The following is a 27,173-nucleotide window of genomic DNA, read 5'->3' as shown; positions in this document are numbered from 1 at the left end:
CCCCGGGGTAGAGCTAAGTGGAACCTCCCTCCTTTTACCGACACTCTGTCGTTGCTGTGACAGTGCACAGCGCACCCACACACACACACACACACACACAGACAGACAGACAGACAGTAATGCGAGCAGACAGTAAAACGCTATAACACAAGCAATAGGTGTTTCTCTAAACTGAGGCATTTAGCCAAAATATGTTGCTATAACTACAAAGGACCATGACGTTTTTCTGCATTGCGGAGCGGAGCTGAACGTTACCGCGGCGCCGACGGTCTAAATTGAACTCCGCGAAGGTACATAGTAACCGCAGGGCTCCGGTAATGTATCGTTCCCGGGGTAAGAAAAAACACCCGCGCCTCGGCTCGTAATGACACAATTCCCCGCTGATCATGCAGACGCGTATGCCTCAGGCCAGGGCTTAGCTCAGCCTCTTTAGCTGCCATGGTTGTGTGTGTGTCTGTGTCACAGCCACTGTCTTGTGCGAAAGCAACAAAAAATGCGAGCACGCATCTCTGTGTGTTGGAGCCGGGGCGGCCGCAGATCTGTATGTGCGTGCGCGTGCGTGTGTGCGTGCGTGTGTGTGTGTGGCCACTTTGGGTACCATAGTTTGAGAATCGCTGTCCTATAAGGGCTGAAGTGATTGATTTGTATTAATAATCAAAATCTACAAAGTTACTAGTAACTAAAGCCTCCAAATGATTGTAGTGGAGAGATAAAGTGCATTTGCCTCTGAGATGTAGTGGAGTAGAAGTATAAGAATTGAGAATTGGAAAGGGTTAGGGTTAGGGTTAGGGCTAATACTCAAAATTGTACTCAAGTACATGTACTTACTACACTATAGGCCTACTAATATTTATTTTGTTAGAATGAGTGGGAGAGAGAGGCTCCCCTGGTGGTGAGTTTAGAGTATTTCAGGTGACAGACCGTTTTTCATGACACCTAAACAGAGAGAGACACCATGGCTCCATGGAGTGGATTTTCAAGTTTAAACATTTTAAAACATGTTTTTAGGACCAGGGCAAAGACTTTTATGATTGGTAAAAACAGAATGTCATTTAACCTTTAAGGCTCCATTTGGTTCCTATCATTTAGCTGGGGACTTTCTGGAACTCCCTCAAGGACCCCTAGTGTAAGTGATCCTTTTTTAAGGCTTTTGATAGCAATCACTGCCCATGTTTGTCAGTAAACAGGGGTCTCCCTGTCATTCTTTATTAAACCGAACATTTATTTTAGAGCAAGTACAACAACAAAAAAAGCTAAACAAGTGACATTTTAATAAGTGGTTAATGAGAAAATAGTCACTTGCACTGTTGACAAGCTGATAAATCGTATGTTTACTAAAGTGTTGGAGAGATGAATACAGGCTAGTGAACAGAAAAACCTTGTTTTAACCTAAATAACATCACAACACCTTAATCGTGGTCTGTAAAAATGTATTTTGACCTACACCAGTTATTCATAATCTTAAGGAACCCCAGTTTGATACTGGGCCACACTGTGGACCCCAATTGGTAGGCTACTATAACATTAGTTAAGACATGATTCTGTCTGATTTTGGTCGAAAATTGCTCTTGTACGAATGAAGATTCACTGTAATAGTAATCTCCAAGGATCCCAGGAGGACTCCAAAATTGGGAAGAGTGGCAAGTCAGGTTCTCATTACAATAAACTCCTGAACAGGGTAGGAATTTCAGGGAGGCCACGACGGCGTTGCCCCTCAGAAAGAGGTCATGCCCTGAGGCCACAGTGGTGTTAATGCCCCAGATGACTGGTTTCTCCTCGTCTCCTTCTCCAGGATGGCTTCTGTTCTATGACTGACGCACAGCGACATCACCATAATAATGCCAGTGCTTAGGCCAACGACATAAAGGCAGGGAAGCTTCCGTAGGGAGTCAGTTGAGGCAGCAACTACCCTAAAGAGACTAAGCACCACATATCCCATTGACGCTCCATCTACTACTAAGGGCATCCCGTTTAATTCTTCCTTGGATGCCATCACAGCAGGTCTCGACTCAGGTCGAAACAACCAGTCGAAGAGTTTGTATTCTATATGGATGTAACACCAGTGTTTTTTTTTTAGATACCTTGACCCTTATTCAATTATTTCAATGGACTAAATTCTTGTTTATTTGATGGCCTTCCTGCCCTGGCATTTGTGCCCTAAAAAAAAAGACCACCACCAAAGTGGCCTTGGCACCAAAATGAAATTCCTGCACCTGGATTAAAGATAATTAAACTTTGTTGCATACTGTAACATTAAACATCTTGTGAATTCATTTCCACCCACAGCAATTGTGTAGTTTTATTACTACATAAGTGTAGCCCCCCCATGAGTTGAATCAATCAAGCACTGATGCTTGATGCCATCCAGGCATTGACACTAAGGCTTGCCCACCTGGTAAATAAAACTTTCGGGCAGGTGAAGTTTGCTTTCAGGTTGCCCGACCTGGCAAGTGCTCTTTTGAGAGAGGACGCAACAGTGTCTATAAACACAACACAAGATATCTGTCTAAACACCTGAACGTGGCCAGAGCGCTCCGTCTTCTGGTCTATGGAATGTAAAATAAGAGCACTGTTTACCTATAATGTGCTGTTTTTACTGTTGCTACACTTGAAATATAAAATTACAAGTGTGAAACCATAGACAATATGTAAGTATTTGGAGGTATTGATGTATGACTTTTTTTTATCGCACAGCCCCAGAAAGTAAAGAAATAAGTGTTAAATTGAGCCGTCATTAAAATCTTAACTGACGATTTAGTTTTCGGGCAAGTGGCCATTACCTTTGGGCAAGTAGAACATGACCTGTGCCTCTGAGACCTTAAGCCCCTTTTCGACTGCAGTTTTAGCACCACACCACACCACACTACACCACACCACATAAAAATATCTACATTTTCCATTACAAAAAAGTACCCCTATCGGTAAGAAACAAATTGACCCTTTTAACTGTGATTATAATACAATATAAATTTGTATTACAACTATCCTAATTATAATGCACTGTAATGGATTATAACTGTGATTATAATACATTATAAAGTATTAATGTATTACTATGATAATTAAAATACACTATAATAGATTATAATAGTGGTTATAACACAATAGAATCTATTATCATGTATTACAACTATATCCTGGTGGTCTAAATGAAAAGTCAGTGAGTTATCAGACATTATGAAGTGTTTGGCCCCGTTTGGCCTAGCTCAGACCTACTCTAGAGTGGATACTTTTTAGTACCCTGTTTAGTACCACTTTCACACCACTCTACCCAGGTCCTTGTAGTGGAAAACCTGGCACAAGTGGGCGGTGTGGTGTGGAGTTGGGCCAGTGGAAAATGGGCTTTAGTGTCAACCCCTGCCATAACATCAACTACTTTATCAGATAGACTGACATCTGTGTGCAAATGATACAAGATGCATTTTCCTATTCATTCTGTTCTTTTACCCATGTCTCACATCTTCTGGTCAAGACATGTGTCCAGCAGCACTGCTATAATAGTCTCTGTGTGTATAATAAAGAACAAAGGCCAGCCAGATGCTCATAGGATATAAACGTCAAAAGTGTATGGTGTATCAAGGATCAGCGGAAGAGATCCGAGTAGGCCTACTCAAAGGTTTAGAGGAAATGAAGTTAACATATCTTATACAACTCTATAAACAGCCATGTTTGCCCATGTTAAGCCTCTATCACAGTCCAAGGTGAAGAGCTATCACCTCACCGCAGTGTAGTTTTCTAGCTATCACCTAGGCTTTGTTATACATTTTTAGGTGAGAACTAGAAAACTACACCATGGTGAGGTGATAGCTCTTCACCCTGGACTATGATAGAGGCTTTAGGGTCTTCATCAGGGAAAGAATGTTCTTACCCTCATGAAGACCTGTCCACCACTTTGAGTGGAGGATCTCACATTCTTTTGTGTATAATAAACTTCAGAACTTACTTGTGCGATAATGCCTGATGTCTTCTCGTTCTCCGAGCTCGTCACTCAACTGAAGTCACCACCCTTATGGCCAGTCCACACCAATGCAACTCCTAGCAACATGCAACTACTTGCAACCATTATGCCCAATGGCAGAGTTGCGAGGAATTGCATTGTTGTGACATGGCCTTAAACTGTTTTGTTGCAATGACTTGCATTGGTGTGGTCTGGGCCGTCTGCCAAACTACATACAGTAGGCTACCTTCAGTGTTTAAGAGCCCTAGTTTGCCATGAATGGAGTAATGAGTAAATGGATTGTTAATTATACATGTTTAATACAAATAAGATTTACATAAAAAATACATATTGAATCATAAAGTTAAAATGTTCAGGTTGGAATTTACATTAAAATACATCTTCAATCGTTAAGTTAAAATGTTCAGGTTGGGACTCTTCATGCAGCAGGTCTGGATGTTAGCCTCCATTTTACCAGTGTCACAGCCATGTGGATCACTTGTGGAGTGATGATTCTGTGCCTGTTGGTCTTAGACAGCCGAGAAGCCTCCAGACCCACTAGTTGAAGCAGAAACCTTGTTGGACAGCCACGTTGACCTGCCAGGGACACTCTTCCAGTCCCTGCAGAACCGCCCTGTAGAAGAATTTTACATTAGGGGTTAATGTATGATAAATACACTTGATTTACACTGGGATTCAAATATTGTTATGTACCACAGCAAAATACCCCCCACACCACAGGACCTCAGGAAGACTAGAGGCTCATTCATGAGTCTAATGGGGATCCTATAATAAACATAACAAAACATTTAAAATAATTGTGAGTAATTCTTCTCTCCTAAAATAGCCCATCTAAAATGAAATCTGTTGTGATGCAATAGAACTTTCAAATCTTTACAATAGCCCATCTAAAATGCAATGCGTTGCGGGAAGCGCTCACTATCCCGACTATCCGCTGTTCCGACATGGTCGGCAGGTTAGTTACTTAGCGTCGGCAGGTTAGTTACTTAGCGTAAGGCAGGTTAGTTACTTAGCGTAAGGCAGGTTAGTTACTTAGCGTCGGCAGGTTAGTTACTGAGGTAAGGTTTACTGAGGTTAGGTTTAGGGTTGGGGGTAGAGTTAGGGTTAGTTTTAGTGTCGGAATACCGGCCCGTACTGGAGAATGGCAGTGCTGACCTCTATTTGAGCTCTGTAGATGAAGGTGGAGTGAGCTCTTGTTCTCTTTGCTGGTTTCATCTTCCTTGTTCCAGGGACATCTCTAACAGGGGCCTTCATCACTCTATGCAGGATGACACACACTGGTGCAATGGACAGTGACCTTTTCAAATGCAGCTGATGAGGAGACTGGTGAGTGAAGGAGCAAGTGGTGAGGGAATAAAGGTGAGGTTCCATTTAAAACAGCTTTGTGCAATTAGGCTGGATTGCTTTCACCTGCAAGGCCCACACCGATTCGTTGGGCTTCACATTCAAACTAGCAAACCTGAGCGTGATTTGACGGTGGTCAGTGGACGATATGAATGGATGTTTTTGTTTTATGAGTTTTTACATTCCTCTGCATGACCATGACCAAAAAGCCCATTGAGCCAAGGCCCAGGGGCCCATGGACTCACCTGAATAGGAATGGTTTGAGTCAGAGTGTGAAGAAAGTCTATATTTCTGGCATTTTGAATTAGTTAAGATTGTCTGTTGAAATATAAAAAGACAAAATGTGAAAATTACAAAATCATTTTAACAGTTATTATTGAGAAAATGTGACAACATCGATTTAAGCAGCACACACACAATCGTCTGTGCTTCATGCAAACAACATACTGTAATATCAAGGTTCCTCTTTGCTTGGCCGCTGGTGATGAGCACAGCATGTATTTGCCAATCTTCATTGGTACATAGGAATGGCTGCAAAAACAAAAATGTGCACACCAAAACGTATTTGGTTGCAGGATAGAGAAATTAAGAGATATCCTGACACTGGGAAATAAGCCCCTGATATTTGATTGAAGGTGCCTGATGCAGGATGCCTCGGTCCATAGGACTCAAATAAATCTATATGAAGACATCTGTAAATAAGAGAACCATACACTGTAGATTAACTACTTGTTACAAGAATGCAGCTGTAAAGAGTGATGGGGCCTATCCAATCTGACTGACCACAAGCTCCACAGCGACTCTTACAGGTCATCAGCTGCACCTGCAAGACACACTGCAGCATGCACAAAGCAGGAGTGTTCTTTTGCAACTGTGAAATATCAGGGACTGCAAATTAATCTCAGGTTGCATGTGATGACGAGGAAGACAAGGCAATTTACTCTGAGCATGGCCAGCAATGTGATTTTTTCTTATATTGCAATTATTCTTTCAATTTGGTGTAGCCTAGACAGCCACAAATATTTTGAAAGTAAGATTTACTATTTTTAAATCAAGTTTTAAATTATGTTAATCAATGACAACATTTATATTCATGTTGCCTTGAAAAAAGATGTACTGTACAGTACCAGGGTAATGAGGTTATGGTTAAGGACTACCTTGGAAACCTTCTTGGATACCTTTTAGGACTTATTATAATCTATTGAGACTTTTATAAGTAATAAACATGTCTTAATTTTCTGTTGCAATTTGCGTGAGTTTCACTCCTTTTATTCTCCCGGAAGATTTAGGCTAATTATAAGATTCTAGCAGTCCTACTCTAAAATGCCTGATACACAAGTCCCTGGAATTTGAGGTTTCAAAACAGCTTACTAAACAGTGCCTACCCAAGTCCTATCATTCACCATAACTGAACTGGGAAATTAAATTACCACCACCCAAAAAAGAAGGGCATGTTTTGTGACTCTGAGGGCAAAGGGACATGGTGCTCAAGCCCCACTTGGGCTCTAGCTGTGCAGTGTGCACATGCCTGCCTGAACATGACAGCATCTACTGTCTGTGGGTGACTGTGAATGACATTCCACTCTCACCAACCCCTCTTTCCCTCTACAATCCAAGCCTGGTTTCTATGCATGTGCTCAGACTTGTTTGACAGCACTTATGGGATGGTATATTAGATCATTTGAGTCTGTGTTAGAAATACCCGATCATGAAATCAGTAGGAGCAAACATTATTTTGTGTGCCTATGCTCTTGTCTACTCTGCCAACTTGGCAGGCAACCTAAGGTGGGCCATTTAGTAAGTTTGCAGAGTTATTTTCCCCATTTGAATTTGGTTGACTACACACATATTTGACAGTCATTAATATTTTTAAACATCTTCAACTTGGGAAGTTCCATTTATAATCCTCTACAAACAAGAAATCTACTAAGTGTACATTTAATGTGGTTTAATTCTATTTCTCAAAACATCCATTATTGGCCAAAACATGGCTGTTTTGTTTGACTCTTCAATGGATTATGTAACTTTAAAACGTATTGCAGAAGTGAGCATCATCACAAGTAGTGAATATTGTATAGGCCTATTGGTTTAAAATGAAGACCAAACAACAGTGTCAGTTTGGACACTTTTTCTTTATTGGTGCCACAAGGTGTTCACCCATCCAGAGCCAGTTAAAAACCCCTGCCAGACAGGAAAAACATGCCTTTTTGAAGTAGAAATATAGAAAACAAAACAAAATCAAAAACTTTAAAAAGATAAAACAGTTGTTTTTTGTTATTTTGTTTTTTGAACTGAAGAGTTAAGGTAGTCAATCCTTTACTTTTAGGAGCTCAATACAGTGAACCCCAGTCAAACATCATTGCACAAAATGGTTTGGGCAACTTCAATAAGCAAATATATTAAAATTTATTTTTTTTGGCATACCTGTTAATGCATTCGTCTCAAGAAAATCTTGTACTTTAGACATGAGCTAGGTCTAGTTCGCCTCGACTAGGTCTGACATACACAACAGTTCAAATTAAATCATTATATTCCCGTGTTGATACGGTCTCAGAGACTAGCCTCGCGTAGCCAGGCTAACTCATCTGTGAAGAGAAAAGCCTGGTTACATCCATAGGCTGAAACGGCATGAAACGGTTCTACTTCCGCCGGGAGAATTTCACCGTTAACCGCAGCACTTCCGGTGTCTGCAGCTTCATGCCTTTTACATCGCCTATTGTGGCCAGGGTGCTCAGAGACAGGATTATTCTATTGATTTCTTCTGCTAGTACAAACAAGCTGAATGAGAGGGGACTGATGTGATGAAAAGAGGGAGGATAGAGAGAGAAATTGTATCGATTGTACACAGTAAAGTCTTAAGTGTTACACTGACAATCCAGATTTTGCTGTGTAGGGGATTATTTTCTTTATATTAGTATCTTCTATTAACAATCAAATTGTTATCACCGTTTTCTTCTACTTGGGCGAGTTACTACATGTATAATCCTCTACAAACAAAACAGTCTTACTGTACATTCAATTTCTTAACTCTTATTCTCAGAGAGAAACATGATCGACATGTGGAAGAGAAGAAAGGAGAGAAACATTACACCCTCTGTATCCTGTATGACGTATACAGTACAGACTCATTCACACATTGTGAGCTTGTAGATCGGCTATTTTCGGCACGCAACTCGACCCCATCGTACAACGGAGTATAAATACTACAAATACTACAAAGACTACTGTTAGCTTATTTTGAAGGGAGATTGTATAGAGAACGGGGTGTGTGTGTGTGTGTGTGTGTGTGTGTGTGTGTGTGTGTGTGTGTGTGTGTGTGTGTGTGTGTGTGTGTGTGCGTGCGTGCGTGTGTGACGAAAAGGAGGGGAAATTAAAGGAATAGAGTGAAAGGGAGAAAAACTGATAGTTTTCCAAAAACAAACAAATAAATGAAAAGAAAGGAGGACCACATGGGTACAGTGTAACAACATATAAAATTTGACAAACACCATGTTAAGTTACATTAGTGACAAAAAAAAAGGATAATCCACCAAGAGAGAAAGAGGAGAGAAAAGAGTGAGCGAGACACATGGAAAATTCTACTTTTTTTAAGGTGCATTTTTGCCTTTTTAAAGTTATCTCTTTTTTTTTACTTTTGTATTTGTGTTCAACACATATTAATAATGACATCATATAGCAGCAGGTATTTTTTCTTGTATGATTTTTTTTTGGGGGCTCAGTTTTTGAAGCTGTGAGGTCAGAATAACTGGCTTCTAGAACGATGAACACTTGGAACATTTCTGAGGTTGTTTCACTGACTCTGTGGTGTTTCCCCCACTTTTTCGTAAAAACATGTATTCAGCACTGAAATCATCTTTGTTTTACTGCACTGTTGTACTGTACGTCAATGTGTTTTGCGAATGCATAGCTTATATTTAGTGCCTTCATTTGGTTTAAACAACAGACAGGGAGGAATGACGGGAAAGTCTGACAGCAGAGTAGGAATCAAACCCAGCACACTGCAGCTATGTTTGCCTGGTTGTAACCACAGCGTATGGTCCCATATAGATTTAATGTGTAGGACATAGTATGTTAATATTGTACCATTGTATTTTATGAATATGAATATAGTGGTAAACAGGTCAACCTTTTTGCCAGTGTAATGAACAACGCTACCTGCCAGAGAAGCTTTGCTCTAATCCCACTACTTTATAAATAACTCCTGTCAATTCATCAATCCAGCAGACAAAGACGGCTTCAGTGCTGAAACGTGGCTTTCAGTAAAAAACGGGGGTTCGCCAACAAAGACAGAAAAGGACGTGGGTTTCTTCCTTCCGTTGCTTCTACATCGTGGCATCGCTGACGGGCTGCAGAGGCGGGCAGGGGGAGGAGCTACCTTTCTGTTGCCGGGGCAACAGGAAGCTTACGCCACCCCCGCAACCTCCAACACCTTCTCCGCCACCACCGCCCACTAGAGCTCCCGTCATCACAGCTGGTGTCACCCCCTCCTGGACGGGGGCGGTAGTGTTGGCAGGGTCTTCGTTGTAGAGGCGTTTGATCCCATCAAAGAAGTCATCTACTTCCATCTCTTCCACCTGTAAGAATGACAGTATTCATGGGTTGAATTTGTAGTCCTACACCAGCCATTTTGAGGACCAACACAGGTGTTTTGATTAACGTAGAAAATTGGTTCTACGCCAATCAGACACATTGAACACCTGTGTTGGTCCTCAATATGTCCGGTTTAGGACTACAAATGCAACCCATGAATTAGAACAGAGAAACGATTAAGAGGAGTGGTTGATGTTGGTTGCCTGTCTGTCCAGTTGGTTATCATTTAGATGTCACTTAGGCTTATTTCAGAGGGCAATCGCACAGAGCAGGAAAGTTTCTCAATCACACAGCCTTTATTAACCACTACTGTAGCAGGAAGATGACAGTCTTTCCAGCTACGCCCTGAGGAAGCCCTTGTTTGGGGGAAACCGGTCAGCTGTCTGTTCTTTGCTATCTCCTAGTGGTTTTTAGTGGACCTTCCTGCTTCTGTGCGGGTTTGCTGGAAGTAGGAACCTTTATTGGTTCCCTTTTCTGTATCATATATATATATATATATATATATATATATATATATATATATATATATATATTTTTTTTTTTTTTTTTTATCTGTTTATTGCAAAGAAAATTAAGTACAGGCATATCTATTACAAAAGATGTTTACAAAATGTACAGATATAAATACAATCAACACCTTCAAATAAAGATATGATAGTTTTTTGTTTGTTTTTTTATTTCAAGAGCACCTTGTATTCACTGGAGTTCACTGCCTGATACTTTTGAGTACTTGGTCTTCCTGTTCTTTCAGTCAATAATTGAGCCTCCTGGTACACCGAACGTGCACATATGCCCATATATGGACTGAACATTTACGACACCTTGTCACCGCAATAACCCTGGTAACGACAGGCAGGCTGATAACGTGGTGCTTTGAACCACATTATCAACTGTGCGCTGTCATTGGTGCTGTATGCACAGGGTGGTGTGGTCTACGTTTGTGGGGACACAGATAGGGACAGAGATACAGACCTACACTGTTCTAGACGGCTGGCCCCTTCGGCGCCACACCATCAAGTACATTTATAAATAAATCTTGCAAACTCATGACGACCAATGCCTGAGTTTGTGTAATATATATATTGTATGGAGCAAGTAAGTCATTATTTATATGAATTCTCAGCAATAGAGTGCTTTTAATTTCTACTTATTTGCCTGCCTAGCCATCTCTTTCTCCATCTCCCCATCCGTCTTATGGCCTCTGTCTGCCCATCTATAGATATGTCAGGTTATTATTACCTTGCGCTTGGCAGAGGCCTTGCACCGCACGATGATGTTCTGCAGGTGGTTGAGCGGAGGATGGTGTTGTTGGTAGCGTTTGGGTGGAGACAGAAGTGCAGGGCTGGGGCTGGAGGTGGGAGAGGCTGGGGCCCAGGGGTGCCGGCCTCCTTCCCCAGCCACAGGTGCCTGAGGATGGGCAGAGGCTGCAGCACCGACACCCTGGTCTCTGGAGGACCCGGTGATGACGACAGCATTGCTGGTCCCTGTGTGGTTCAAGAGATTAAACCAACAAACAGTTATTTTCTCTGATACAGGCACCTATACTCAATACATAAACAATGCTGAGATTAGGGTCTGTAATCTATATGATTGGTGTACGACCAGTTGGACTTGTCTGTACTTACCAATGTAAAGACAAACACAAAACACATTTCTCAGCTCTGATATCGATATCTTGAATTAACCTGGCCGAAAAGGCTGAATCAAAAATATATCTATAGTGTTTTTTCTTTTGGACAGATCATTACCAATAGTTTTGACTCTTATATTGTTAATCTTGTACCAGATACTGTGATGCCTATCTTAGTTATTTTCCCCCATGTATACAAGTTAAAGCTCAAAGCTCATGTGTCATTACTTTCCTCAACTCATGTGTCATTACTTTCCTCACACCAATTGAGAGAAGTGGCATTTGGTCATATTCATGGGAATCAGTGTCACCAGGACCAAGGACCATAACCCTGAATGGCCACATGGTGGCACTGTAATACCGTCCATAAGCCAGCCCAACAACAATCAATACATAAATGTACCCTTCCTGTACAAATATAACCCAAGACCTTTTGATCTTAAAGGGGAAGACCACCCATTTTCAATATTGAACTACCGGTATGTCATTAATATACCTTAGAGGAGTTGTGTGGAAATAATAAAAAAGTTCCCCCTCTTCTGTGTTGCCTAGAACTGGAGGATTGATCTTGGGGTTTGTATTGTAAAGTACAATGTGTGATGTCATCAAGTTGTAATTTGCAATACAAACCCCAAAATCAATCCTCCAGTTCTAGGCAACACAGAAGAGGGGGAACTTTTTATTTATTTCCACACAACTCCTCTAAGGTATATTAATGACATAGTTCAATATTGAAAATGGGTGGTCTTCCCCTTTAAATATAGTGCAACTTTCTTTTTTTTATACAGATATTGTATGCATGTTGATACTTCATATCAACATGCATCTAGATACATTTTAAGCAGCCAGCAGATCAGCATTTGATACAATTTACGCATTTTAATAGATGCATTTCAATAGATGCTATCGGGTGAATTTTAATAAATGCATTTAATAGATGATATCCTGTGAAATCTGCCACTACACTAGCCGTCTCATACATTCACCGCCAAGGACGTAGATCTGCATCATGTTCGAGTTTTCAGGGATTCGCTGAGCGAGCGAGCGATCCAGGACTACAAAATCCCAGAATACAACCGGAAATTACGTCTTCCCGAAATGTTTTGCTCCGTCCGCCTCCATGTCATTAGATTTAGAAAAATCCATGTATCTCGGATTCTTTTCCCAGATTGTGTTTTTTTTTTGTGAAACCCTACGGACCCTAACTGAAGAACGGATGATCATAATTATTCTTTTCTGGGTGAAAGAAAAGACAACGCGACACCTGGCCATGTAGTTTTTGTTTACATCATGGCCACATGGTGCGTTCCTGCCCAATGCATCAGTTTGACTGAATCGTCGCACCCCTAAACCTGTCTGTCATTATGCTACACAGCTCTGTGTACTGCAGCTGAAGCACACCTATGTATGGTCACTCAATATCCCGTCTGCAGTTAGTTTATCTCATGACTGTTAACCTGTGTATCATTTATCATGCCTACTCCTGTTACATTGGACTCTGGCACTCGCACTACACTGTTATACTTCAGTAGTTCACACTACTAATGCTTACAGATTATGAGCTTGTAGATCATCTATTTTTGGGGCACGAAACCGTTGGACTTGTACAACAAAAGTATACATCAGAGGTAGGACGAGGAGTTTTGTACAAAATTGATTTTAGGGTGAACTCTAAAGTCATCCGAAAGTGTTTTTAGGAATACATTGCACATTGCACAGATTGTTTTCGATTGGCCAAGTTAAGTATAGAGGAAGCTTGTTAGTATGCAATGTTCCATATACAGTAGAAACACAGGGCCTATATGTATGTCTGAATGTATACTGGGCTTACAAGTACATACAGTACATCGACACCCGTTTTGGGCAAGTGCATATAGTCACATTTAGGCCCACAATTATCTGTCTGTGTATTATAGCTTTGGAGGAAAGGGACAGATGCTTTGTATATGCACACAAAATTACAAAATGTTGGTACCGTGTGTGCTGTTGCGGTGTCCTGGCCGGTCCCGTGTGTCATGGGGCTGAGTAGTGGAGGAGGTTGTTTCACCAGGCAGGAGAGGAGGCTGGTAGATGTAAACAGTGTTGGGAGGCAGGGAAGCTCTCTGTGTGGATAGGCTACGAGCCACAAGCTCTCTGCACCGAATCAACTCAGAGCTGTCAATCTGGGAGGAGGATAAGAGATGAGCAAAGAGATGAAGAGCAGAGGAGACCAGTGGAGAGAGGAGCAGGGGTGGGGAAAGCAGCAGAGGGGAGACGGGAAGGGGAGGAGAAGAGAGAAGATTGAGAAAAGGATGAGTGAAAGGCAGAGGACAAGAGGAAACAGAAACATTTATACATCTTTAAACAGAAACGGCAGAACTTCTCTTTCTAGTGTTACACAAAGACAGACAGAGAGACCGGTGAGACAAGTGAGACAGATACCTGTGTCTTTTAAAAAAAAGTACGAATGGGCAATTCAGACAGACAGTCAAGTCAGACACTCACACAAACACACACACGCTGACACAGGATGGTCGTCACCTTTCACACAAGACCTGAGTCCACAAGTTTACTTCCATATGAGTTATTGCTGAACGTGGCTGTTTCAATGTCATTAAATCGGCATCGTGCGAAATCGAGTCCCCTTCTGATAAACAGTTGTAGAGTTCAGCTGGATTTAAACCACATACTTTGGAAAGGAGGGTGAGGATATCCGCTGTGAGCACATATTGGCTGGTAATATTATGTCTACAATTTTTTGTCAACATGGCACATGATGGCAGTTAGTGCAAACGATTTAATTGGTTTAACTCATGACCCCAATCTCGATAAAAACACACAACAAACTATCAAACACCTATCAAGCTGTGTCAGAGAGAAGCTGCTGTGCTGTGGTGGACGATACCGCACAATTACTTGCATGGTCATACTAATGCCTGCGCCTCTGATTGTAACCAATGACTGTTCTTAATTCAAACAGGAAGCCACAGGAGAGTATCCTGTGTTCCCCCCTTTCTCATACCACAGCCGAGCTGTGTCAGACCCATCTCTCTGGTCAGATAGACTAGCTAGACTCTATTGGTGTCAAAAGTGTCGAGACACACAGCTTACCTGTGCCTTCCTGAGTAGGTCAATGGTTAGAGCCAGCCAGTCAGGGCAGCAGGTTTCCAGTTCTAAGGTGATCAGGGCCAAAGCCAGCATGGATCCTTGTACCTACATGAACATGAAAAGATGAAAACACACTACATACATGTATATATACACATGTAAAACAAATCCCTAAGAGAAATTTCAGTCAAAACAAATCTGTATCTCTTGTTTTCCCCTGTATCACACATGCTGCTTTTTATTAGCGTTTGAGTTGGAAATATTCACTGATCAAACTTCCATGATAAGCTAAACAAAACATAAACGTTGTAATTGTAGACATCTGATTCCCCGGACATTGTTGTTTACATGAGAAACACTATTTATCCCAACCAGGATAAATAAAGGAGATTTATCAATTTCAAGAACCGTTATTTTTTACACTTTTCCAACACCTCACACCCTCTGTAATTCTGTTCCCATAATGTGTGTGTGCGTGCGTGCGTGCGTGCGTACCTGTATGAGCGTGTGGTCAGCCAGACAGTGGTACAGTCTCTGTGTGAGCAGTGACAGATGCTGGGAGCGGTTCATTCCCAGGACAGACTCCAGAAACCATGACCGACACGTCAACACCATGGCGTGGAACTACAGGATACAAAGACGGACAAGACAATTACCATGATGACAAACAGAACGTCTCAGGGAGGGCCAGATGAGATCACAGCACCCCCCAAGAAATGTATGCAGTTCATTTTAAACACATAAACCCAGCCTCTCCCTTTTCGGTGGCACACATTTGGTGAAAATGGCAGATCTAGGGTTAGATCTATGTGTGGTGATGATGTAGCTTATTGCAGGCACTCCATGCCTGTCCTTTCCTTGGCAGGAAGTTCTTTCTTTCTGCTACTGAATACATTTGAAATCCTCAATTTCTTTAATGCCACTGCTGTTAATGGAGCGGATGGTTGGAGGATCCGTGTCCTTCATTCAGAAGCAGGCATTCTGTCTTCTTGGCATTCAGCATTAGGCCCATTTTGGCTGCTGACATTTGACACTAGTGATGTTACACATATTCTGCCAAAACCAGCCACGGCTGGGTTAACTAAACTAGCCGGATTCACTGCCTAAACCGGCCACAGCAGTGTTAGCTGGTTACCATGGTAACCAGGTAAACAGGTGCTGCGGCGGCCGCTGGTGAGTGAAAAAGAAAAACAACTAACTATGTGTAGGAAGTCTAGTGGTGTTGCAGTGTGCAGGTCCCAGTTGAGTTTGTCCAGGATGATTCTCTCCATGCGGAGGATCTCTGCTGATGAACAGCCACAGTCACTGGTACTGACCAGCTCGCGCAGAGACGGCACATGCTGCAAAGCACACGCACACGCACACACACACACACACACACACACACACACACACACACACACACACACACACACACACACACACACACACACAGGGTTGACTGTCAATGACAATTTAACTTACAAATAAATTCAATTGACCTGTCCTATAGTACAGTATAAGGGAGAATGTTTATGTTCTCATGAGTTAAATTAAATTAAATTAACACTGATTAGCTGTGTGTGATGCTGTCTATTAGCTGGACCTCTTGCTCAAACAAAGCAGCTCCCAATGTCTGGGCTTAACCCCTTTCCCTAGCGACTTCCTTGTTTCATCCTTTCTGACAATAGTTCAGATTTCCCCATACCTACAATGAAATCATATCCGTGTGTGTGTCAGCCTACTGTACAGTACAGTATGTACCTGTGTTTGCCGGTGTCCTATATACAGTATCTGCCAGCTCTCTTTCGTGTGTTTAAGTGTACAGTATATGCTCACCTCGTCCTCCTCACAGGTTTTGGCAGCCAGGAAGAAGCAGGCAATGGCGATGCAGCGCAGGTACCTCGGGCGGGCCTGTGGAACCAGATAATCAATCAATCAATCAATACGCAACCAGTTAATGAGTGGAGAGGAAAAAACATCCTGGATTCAAATCTACAGGACCTGTATTGCATATAATCCCTCCTGTCTCTCCCCTGGTCTCCAGTCTCTCTAGTCTAGACGGTACTGTCTACATGATGTAGAAATGTCCATGACATTATCTTAAAGTTGCAATGCTCATTAAAGAAATGTAATTACAATAACATCAAATGTGATTCAAAAGAAGCCAGCCTTCCCCCTCCAATACAGCACTGGGCTCTCAAAGTTAGACAAGCACACAGTAGCTACTACCGGCAAGCTGTTATTATGTCATGGGAACAGTTAAGTTATTTTAAATGCACCCAGCTATTAAATTGGTTATTACTTTTTGCATGGACACTGATTGTTCTGGGCCGCAGTGTTCAGTTAAAAATGCTGTTTAGAAGTCATCTGGAAAATCCACCATAATGAGAAGCAATGGGGGCTACAGTATGTATTCCTTTGCACAGCAATAACTCCTGGAACAGTCATTTACTTTCTGTGTAAGAAGCATGAGTCGACCATGCAGGGAATTGTGGTGATTAAATTGTAGGAATTAGTAAATAGCAATAATTTATTTTAGGATTTAGATGTATAGAAGAACAGTCTGCAAAGTACCGCTTTTAACACATGAAATCTTGCATGAAATCCAACTGGAAACTTTTTCGCTTCCATAGCACAGTTCATAATATGCTTATAATACAATAAGTTTTGCAGAAGTTCCGAAACACAAATCAGCATTTTGTCAACACTGAGCAGTCTCTAGGGGTGAGATTCAAATGAGTCAGCGGTTTCTCTGCGGCGCTATGGCAGTAATGAACTGATCATATAATTTAGATTACAATACACACACACACACGCTTTTGTATCCAAAACAAACTTTTTTTTCACTGACCCTCTGGACTCCCGCACACAGGGACCTACTTTCTGTTACAGACAGTGTTTAGTTTCACATACACATACATGCAGCTAGAGAGAGAGAGGGGGGGGGGGGGGGGTGTTAAGAAGGTTAAGCAGGCACAATGAGCGTCTCACCGCTTGGCTGGGTGCAGAGCCAAATAAATAAATAAATGTCGAAAAGAAACCGATAGAATAATCACTAACACGATAACCGAGTTTCAGCTAACATGATAATCGAGTTTCAGCCCTAGATTGCCTTACAGATGTTTTGTTGTGTGTGTACAGTTCCTACCTTCACAAATCTAAAAAACACATGAAAAATACAGTGGCTCTTAAAGTAGGGTGCAGGGACCCTCAGGGTTCTCGGAGGGAGTTATATGGACCGTTGCAGGTCTGTAAATCTCAGAATTACTATATGGTCCCTTGGAATTAAAAAAGTTTGGGAATCACTGATCTAATATGAACATATCTCTGGGCTTCAGACATCATAGCGAGCAGGCAAGATTTTAAAAAAGGGCAAATGTGAACTGTACTCAGATTGGACGCAAAAGGTCAATGTGAGAAACGCTACACATCGCTCAAGGTAGCATCAACGCTGAGGTGGGGGGTCGCAATAGGACAACACCACCACCACTAGGGTACAGCAGTTTTCACACTCAGCATGCATTTCCGGCTTGATGGAGAAAGAGAGAGAAGAGATGATGCACAGAGACAGAAACACACACACTCTCATGTCTGGGAATAGCATGATAGGAGGTCTACTGAGGGGAATGGCTGGGTGAGAGCCAACAATAATAGTCGAGACAACAATAGAATACATGAGAATAAATAGATGAGACAAGATGAGATGAGACGGGAAGCTTTGTTATCAACACAACTATAAATCAATCACTTCCACAAAGAGCAAAAGCACGACAATGCTTCAAGTTCATACTGTTTGTACACACACACACACAAAGTATGCATTCTCACGATGTAGTATACTTTTACTTGCCCTGTCTTAATTTAAATTCTAACATTATTTCCCTGCTGTGTTGAATCTACTTGCCGTTCCCGTATAAACACAAAACAAAGCCTTGAGTTGTGTGGTGAGCTGCCTGTAAGCCTCATGACCATACAACACTAGAATGGGCCAGTCCGCTGCAAAGGCTGTAAAGCTATTGTGGATCACACAAACAAAGCTATCAGGAACTTCGCTCTAATCCAACAACACTGGCTCAACAAACCCCAACAAATGACCATCTAGTCCAGGGCGCTCAAGAATGAAAAAGAGCCTGGGACAATCCAACAGCAATGTCCACGTTCCCGTGCCCACTGATGCTGTAGTGGCTCAGACAATTGACACCAGAACAACATACACATTTGCTGGCCTACAATCAAACCCCACAACTATCTTCTCTACTGTGTCTCTGCTACATTGGTTCCCTCTCAACTTTCCTACCGTCTGTATCCCCAAAATATCTCTAAAAGTGCATTCACAACGGACACAAAAATAACTAGAAGCAAAGCTCTTCCGAGCACAGGTCTCCACCAGGTCAGGCATGTAATGTGTTTTACATAAGTCGGCCTCCTGATGGCGCTATAAAAGGCTGATGTAAAAAATGCAGGGGAGAGGTTTTACCTTGGCCTCTAAGGAGTGCGCATACAAAGTTTGACACTAATCGGTGGAGTTATAGGTGAAAACATGAATCGGCCTGTTATAGCGCCACCATGAGGCTGATTTGATTTTTCTTAAGTGGCATTTATTCCTCTGCCTATTGGGAATGTGCATGCACAATTTCACCAAAATCGCAGACTGCGTTCAGGATTTCAGGCATTTTATTCAAAACTGACCAATCCTGCAAACTTTGAAAGCCAGTTTTAGCCAATCAGGATGGAATATGGAAAATCTGACACATCCATGTCGATCACATGACTGTAGAGATACTGTCTACTGATTTACGTGATTTTTGGACAAAATCTGTAGGAGTACTGGCAAAAGTTAGTTTTGCAAAAGTCGGCCTCCTGGTGGCGCTAGAACAGGCCCATGTGAAATATTTGGGGCAGAGGTTCTGAATTGGTGTCGAGGGAGTGTGTGTGCACAGTTTGGCAGCGACCGGGCCAACGGCGCCGGAGATTAGCTGGTAACGGACAAACGGACGGACGGACGGACGGACGGACGCACGGACGGACGGACGCACGGACGGACGGACCGACGGAGGGGAAAACATACTCTCCCTCAGCCTTCGGCTAGTGGAGACAATCATATCGGGGGAAAAGTGATTCATGTGACTCTGTTGTATACACACCGGATATATACACACAGGCCATTGCTTCATTGAAAACCCCTTGAGATGAAAATATTTATACTTAAGTGTTTTGTGCCACTTTGGGTGTACACAAGAAATATTACAAGATGACGTGTGTTTGTATTGACTTGAATTGCATTGGAAATCTCTGGGAATCTCTGGGTGCACCCAGAGATTTCCTATACTGCCCATCTCCCTCTCATCTTTTCTAATGCCCGTCTTCAATCTCAGCTGTCCTACTGTCTGTCTCCCTACTGAGCCAATGAGCTCTGCCTCATGAATGTGCAGGTTGTCTGGACCACAGCTTTATTTATGTTAGCTTAACAGAACTTAGAGATAAATAGTGTTGACAATTTAAATAACTGACATTGGGGACCTCCGGTTGAGCGAACCATGGCAATATTTTAAATCAATTCCTTATACAGTCCTCATGAACTAACCTGAAAGAACCTGATCCTGCATATTTCTGTCTTTAGTATATCGTGACATTTTCACCCAGAGATTCAATCTTAAATGACAGGAAATAACTTCAATGGGGATCGAAGAAATCCCAAATCAAACTGAAGCCCCCGTTTTGCCTGAGGAACTAATCCCCATTTGGGCGGCTGCAGCCACCAGAGCTACGGTACTCCAAGCCATGGCATTTCTACACAAACCGCAAAATACAAACGTTAAGGTCTTTGCACACTGCTGCGTTTTTCGAGACGAATATCGGAGCGAATTTCGGAGAACGTAAATAAAAAAATCAACCTCACATTATGTCAATCACGTTTGCACACTGCCGCCCGATTCGTATTTATTTTCAGACCAGGGTTGATTCTTTCCGATTTTCGCAGCTGTCGCCACTGAGTCCCATGCTCTCTCTCTCTTTCTTTCCTCTCTCTCTCCCTGGCCTCCGGATTTCGGAACGGAAAACGGAACGAAAAAACGCAGTGCAGAGTGCAACCAGTTTACTCAATTTTTAATGGCAAAAACAAAACAAAACTGTATACAGCCTCCTTGTAGTCATAGTAATATTAGTATTGTTTACCTTGATAGAAGCTAGGAAGCGGTCCAGTATACTGACAGCTAGCACCAGTGTCTCTGGGTACAGCTGCAGTCGACTGTGGAGCTCCGTCAACCAGCGCACTACCTCATCCCGCTGGGCTGGGGAGATGTCTGTATCCTGAAAACAAGCAAAAACAACACGGCAGCGTAATAACAAATTACTAACAACATTCATACTACATGTCAAGACTTGAAGTACTATTGGTGTGGGGGGTTCTGTGTTTTGGCAACAGCAGATTAAGCATACAGAACCCTCAACAGATTAAACGTTTCTTTTTCTCTGTTGGTCCTCTTATTTGACACCTGGGTGCAGTGGCTATTTGACACTTGACTACTAGGCCCAAATCCACCGGAGCTTTTTAGTGCCCAATAAAACTAACCCTAACCCTAAGTATTTTGCCCCTGCAAATTTTTTGTTAAATAGCTCTATATTCTGATCACTGCTAGAACTCACTGCTGCATAGAGTGTTTGTTCAGTAACATCAGTTTCCCCATTTCATTAATAAACAGAAAATAACACTTTCAGGTGGGTCACCAATTTCATCCAATCTGCAGAGGAACCATGTATCAGCTTAAATGTTTTTTTCCAATTCTGTTTTTGGTTGTACTACTTCCAATTGTCCTTATCCTTACTTCACCCTGTGTCCTGTGAGTTCTCTCTCCTAACTGGATTAAATTGCTATCCAGCCCCTAAATGTATTATCTGGTCATCCTTTAACCACTTAATGCTTAAGCCCTGGCCTATTTTATACTTCATCGTATGACAGTGGTGTGCAAAAGTACCCAGGTGTACAAGCTCACAACACTTTGGGTTTTGATTAAGTATCGGTTCAGGTCATGCAAGGTTTCTGCCTGACAGCAACGATAGAGATAATGTTGTGAATCATGGTAGTGCCCCTTTAAGCAGGCTATATACATGTATTTAGGTCAAACGGAAGCCAAACACGCTACAGCAGGAGCTGAAGCTGTCCAGCTTGATATCTCTTGAACAACATACACTTCTTTTGCAAATGCAGGAGGAGGTTTGCACTTAGCCGTTTTAATGTACGTCCCATGATCTGTTTTAATCTGGTCTCTGTATTGAATGTACTGTCCACTATGTACTAGGTGACTTAATTTATTTACTGCTGTTTACTGCTGCAACTGTGTGTGTGTGCGCACGCGCATGCATACTTTGTGTACCAAGTCGCTCTTGAGAATGAGAGTATTATTACCTGCATAAATAAAAGGTTAAATAAATAAAAAAAACTCAAGGGATATCATGCACATAAGCAATAACAACAAAGTGAGCAGCAGTTGACTGTCCATATTAGGCTAGTAGAGCTAAGAGTATGCTGCAATGACTCAGCAAGTCAGCAGGCCCTACAGATTAACTGTCAGGGATTCCCTTCTGCGGAGTCCTCTAACTTCATTAGATACACCTCGGCTGAGCCCTAGCCCTACCCTGGGTAGAGAAACACTATGTGGGGACAGGGGAGTTGGAACGAGGTCAGATACCTGAATAGAATAGAATAGAATTGATAAACAGAGTAGAATAGTAGAATAGGGGGTAAAATATGTGTGTGTGAGAACACTGAAGGTAGAGTGGCAGTTTTCGTCTTGGAATCTGAAGTAACCCCGTTTGATCCCAATCTCCTCCTGGCTTGGTGTCAAGGTGTCCTTAAGTAAGACACTTAACCTCCAACTGCTCCCGATAAGCAGGTTGGTGCCTTGCATGGTTGACTCCACCATGGGAGTGGGAATGTGAGAGTGTGAATGTAATGCTAATTGTCAAGTGCTTTGGAGATAGACTGTATAATTGTACCATTTACTATCAGAAAATAACACATTGGTGTGTACCAGTATAGATTAGAACATATTGGTGGCACCAGAAGAGAAGACAAAAGAGAAGGGAAGAGAACAGAACAACATAACAAAACACAATACAGAGAAGCCAGGCCATTGATCTAATGACACAACCGTGGATGATGAGTAGAGGGAAGTGGGAACACAAAACCATACCCGAGGAACTATACTACTTAGTACTTTTCTATAAAACCAGTTCTATAATTAGTTCTCAACTCTGATACTAGAGACTAAAGTGTTGTTCACACAGAGCACGATAACTATTACTATAAATATGTTTATATAAATATGTTTACTGTGGTAGGCTACTACAACTATCTCGCCTCCTTATAATTAATAATCAGAGTCAGCTAATCCAATGCATGCTTCTTTCAGCACCACAGATCTCTCTCTCTCCTTCTGTGTGGGCTCTGACAGAGCTAGATTGTGGAGCGTGTTAATTAAGTGCTAGTGTTTACAGAATATTATCGTTCATCAGTGTGGATGCTCACATAATTATCATTACAGTGCTTGGTGAGATGATACACGGTCACATGTTACACTCTGTATTTGTTGCCAATTCAGCATCACATTTTCGCATCAAATAGGCCTATTTAAAATGAAATCACATACAGGTAATATGAATACCAACTGGGCCTATTGAATATTTGATTGAACAAGGCAAGATCCCATATAAAGAAAATAGTGTTTGTTTGTAGATGGCAGACACATACTGACCTGTGAGGAGGGCTTCTTTGGCACGTAGACCTTCCACATCTTGGCTTCCCTAGAGGCTGCCTTTTCCAGAAGAAAAGACAGCCTCTGGTGCTCCCAGGGTTCGGTGTACTTCATTACGATCACCCCTGGTTGAGCCTACCTCCCCACTGGATACAGCAACCTGGAAATGACATATAACAATACTGATCACCTCCTATAGTGCAACACTTGGAACAGCAATCGGTAGAAAACAGAAAGTTAAGTCAAATCGCTACCATATTACCCTGTATGACACTACAGTAATATATGCACCTACTCTAATGTTGCAACTTTTGCTTGTATTGTATTTTAATGTGTACTTCCTTCCAGAATGTTATATATTGCACACAAAAAATACATAAATAAAATTTCTACCTTTTGCATTCAAAACATAGACAATAAAATAAATAATGTTCTATTCAGTTCAAATGGCGATCTGTGTACCTTTCGTTTAGTTGATTTCCTAACTAGACTCAACTTGACTCAACTTACAAAGAGTCAGAGACCAAGATATTACATTTCATGTCAAAACATTATTCAAGCACAGCATGGCTTGGATGTGCAGATTTATGGCTTATGAGACTTATGGTTACGTGCAAACTAAATATACATTTGACATTTACATCAAGCTGCATAAAGCAGTGCGCTGCAACTGCAGAGCATTAACCTTACTCCAAATGTCATTTTATTAAGTGTTTATTTTTGCATTTCTTTTAAACAGAATGTTTAATTGCCTTTTTGTTGAAATGTGCTTTACATTTAAACTGACCTTGCCTTTACTGCATTGTAACACTGACCCTGGTTTATTTTATGACTGTGTGAGTGTAGATAGCAGTAGTAAATCCCTAAACTCAGCCAGGTTAGTTGACCAAAATGATAAGGGACAGTTGGGAGTTGAAAAGATCATGGCTTAGGTTGATTATCTGACAACATGGCTGCAAAAACAACAACAACAAATAAATAAACAGGCACTGGTAGATAGGCTACAACAAGCAAAGATGGTTTGCTCACAATTTCCTCACTTTTGTCAGTAAAATAATCAGGATTAATAAATCCATTTGTAACTCGGTGTACAAAAGTGGGTCCACTACACTAAAGATACATTTCTCAAGAGTTAAATTGACACTCTAATAGCACACCTGCAGGCACTGTGGGTTTTGACCTGATTGGGGGTGAAATGTTGCATCCCTACCTACATCCCGGTCTGCCCTTACATGACATGACATGACATGACATGACATGACATGACATGACATGACATGACATGACATTTAGCACGTACATTATGTAGATAAGCTATAGGCACTGTTAAATAACAATGCGTCACAGTAAACAAAATGATAAAAACGCCTTTGGGTTTGGACATAGCCTCCAAATAGGACAGCTACAGATATGCTATGGTTTATTTAATTTTCTGGCTCAGACTATCCACTGGCACACAAACACACAGCTGCTGTTTCAACATGACACAGTACAAATCGTTCAGTGTTCAGACATTCATCCATCATTTGTACAAATGTAACCAAAATGTAACCATATCAACCCTCACCCGTGGGCCCCTTTGTTTTGGTTACATTTGTTACACTCTGTCGTGTAGTTAACAGTAGCCAGTAGCCACCCTGGTATTCCTTTGAAGTTGAAACATCAAAGTAAACACCATGATAGCGACCCTGTCGTTTGCACGGACCAAATATACCTTTTGCTCATTTGGAACATAATTTAGATTTCAAATTAATAAATTCAATACTCATACTAGTTCGTGTCATACATAATAATCATAAGCGTTCATTCATAAATAATATCAACAAAAAGTGTTGATTCATAATCATAATGTGTGTGGCTCAGGGACATTGCAGTGGACATTTTTAAAGGGACGTCGTTTTTTTTCTCCAGTGATAAGCCGGTGTTCGCTCCAAGGAGTATGTTTAAGAAGGAGCTCACAGAGTTACTAAAATATAATAAAATAATCTTATAGTACTGTAAACTACACTATCATCAGATAAAATAATATTATCCTGTGGTGTGTGTGTGATGCTACCAGATTTCATCGTCTAAGATTGTATAAAGACCTTGTAGTGCTGTGCAAGTCCAGCTTTAGTGTTAGGCTATTAAACTCCCTGAAAGCGTTTTATTTGACAAAGGTAGCTGTAATTCAAAGATTCAAGTTTATTGTATTAATAATGCGTATTCATTCATACTCCGCTCTTTCACATACTAACTCGTTCATGCATCATCATGCTGCCTGCAGGCTGCAGCCATCAAACTTTCAACTGCAGTTTGCCCGTGAACTTGACGTATGTGACCTTTCCTTCTTCACATAGCCCTGGCTCTCTCCAGTACGTAGACGGAGCCACTCACCTCCCCTGCGAAGCAGTTGGATTTCATCCGGTCCACTAAATTCATGAAAAAAACAAAGGGGGCGAAATCCTGACTCCCGTCCTTTTATTTATTCGTCCATCTTGCCGTCCATGTTGCTCCTTTTTTGGGGAAAAAAGGGGTATAAAAATAAAAACGGAATATAGACAGATACCGTCTACTTCCGAGGAAGGGACCAGGAAGGAGTGAACGCACACAGACAAGATCCCATGGCCCAAAGAGACGGCGTAGGTGATGTGATTGGCTAGCTGGTTGCCAGGTAGACAATCTATGCCTAGAGTCGCTCGAGGCTACATTGTAATAATAACAAAAAATGTGTGTGTGTGTGTGTGTGTGTGTGTGTGTGTGTGTGTGTGTGTGTGTGTGTGTGTGTGTGTGTGTGTGTGTGTGTGTGTGTGTGTGTGTGTGTGAGTGAGTGAGAGTGAGAGTGAGAGTGAGAGAGAGAGAGAGAAGACCAATGGCAAATGTGCAATGCATTCTGGATGCCAATGGCCTAGTCGTGGTTCTATTGCTGAGTCACAGGCTCGATTCCCGAGCCCTGGCCTTACTGCATGTCACTACGCCTCTCTCTCCCTATTTGCTGTCCTATAAAAAATAAAATACAAATCTTTATAAAAAAATATATATATTCGGATTTCAAATGTATTTTTATTTTCTGTCTGCAGTTGGCAGTTGCTTCATTGCTTGACAACGAACAAGCCAATCATATCGACTGTCCCGCCAGGCAATGGGATCTAGAGGCTCCGCCCACATTGGTAGGAGTGCCATAAAAATCCTGTTTATTTCTTATTCTTTTTTTTGTTTAACTCACATTAGCCTATTTATTTATTCATTAATGTATTTATAGTGTTATGATCAAGTGAGAGCAATACCGTCTTATGACTTTCAATAGGCTCTCACAAGGAATTTTCCATCTTATTACAAGTCTGACATAATTGTGTATTTTGTCACTTTTTATTCCTCTCTGTCTGGATGACAAAATAGCCTTATAAAAAAAGAAAAAAGAAAGAAAATAAAAAACATAGATGACAATGACAACATAGGATTCATGTCAGAGTGTATCAACTGTACACAACACAATACCACACCATACCACACCATACACACAACACAGCACCACACAACACCACACCACACCACACCACAATTACAACACAACACAACACGACACAACACAGTTGACCTTGTACCAGTGAACTGTACTGTCACTGTGTCATGTACCTTTCCTATATGCAAACTTCTAATAAAGTCTTCAATCAATCAATCAATCAACCAAACAAACAAACAAACAAACAAACAAACAAACAAACAAACACAGCACAACACAACACACTGAACACAACAAGGCACTTGGCCAGGCCTACATGATTCTAATCTAATATGATGTAATTTAATATCTCTATACAGGCCAGGGCAGAAAGCCAATTAAAACCTC

At 41.6% G+C, this 27,173-nt stretch overlaps 1 protein-coding gene across 1 annotated transcript; it reads right to left on the bottom strand.

Moving 5' to 3' along the window:
* Window positions 1-7,415: 7,415 nt before the first annotated feature.
* On the bottom strand, window positions 7,416-25,941 carry ccni (cyclin I). The gene is made up of 10 exons (XM_080743239.1): window positions 25,721-25,941; window positions 23,345-23,504; window positions 20,766-20,900; window positions 16,428-16,502; window positions 15,809-15,949; window positions 15,105-15,233; window positions 14,613-14,714; window positions 13,498-13,684; window positions 11,132-11,376; window positions 7,416-9,876 (listed from the first exon to the last, which is right to left on the bottom strand). The coding sequence occupies exons 2-10, from the start codon at window positions 23,456-23,458 to the stop codon at window positions 9,625-9,627; spliced, it is 1,380 nt and encodes a 459-aa protein (XP_080599365.1). The 5' UTR covers window positions 23,459-23,504; window positions 25,721-25,941; the 3' UTR covers window positions 7,416-9,624.
* Window positions 25,942-27,173: the final 1,232 nt, after the last annotated feature.

Source organism: Nannobrachium achirus (assembly GCF_963921795.1).
Source record: "Nannobrachium achirus genome assembly, chromosome: 15".
Classification (NCBI taxonomy): domain Eukaryota; kingdom Metazoa; phylum Chordata; class Actinopteri; order Myctophiformes; family Myctophidae; genus Nannobrachium; species Nannobrachium achirus.
Note: the sequence above shows the minus strand (reverse complement) of the source record. Positions and strands in the feature narration are given on the sequence as shown.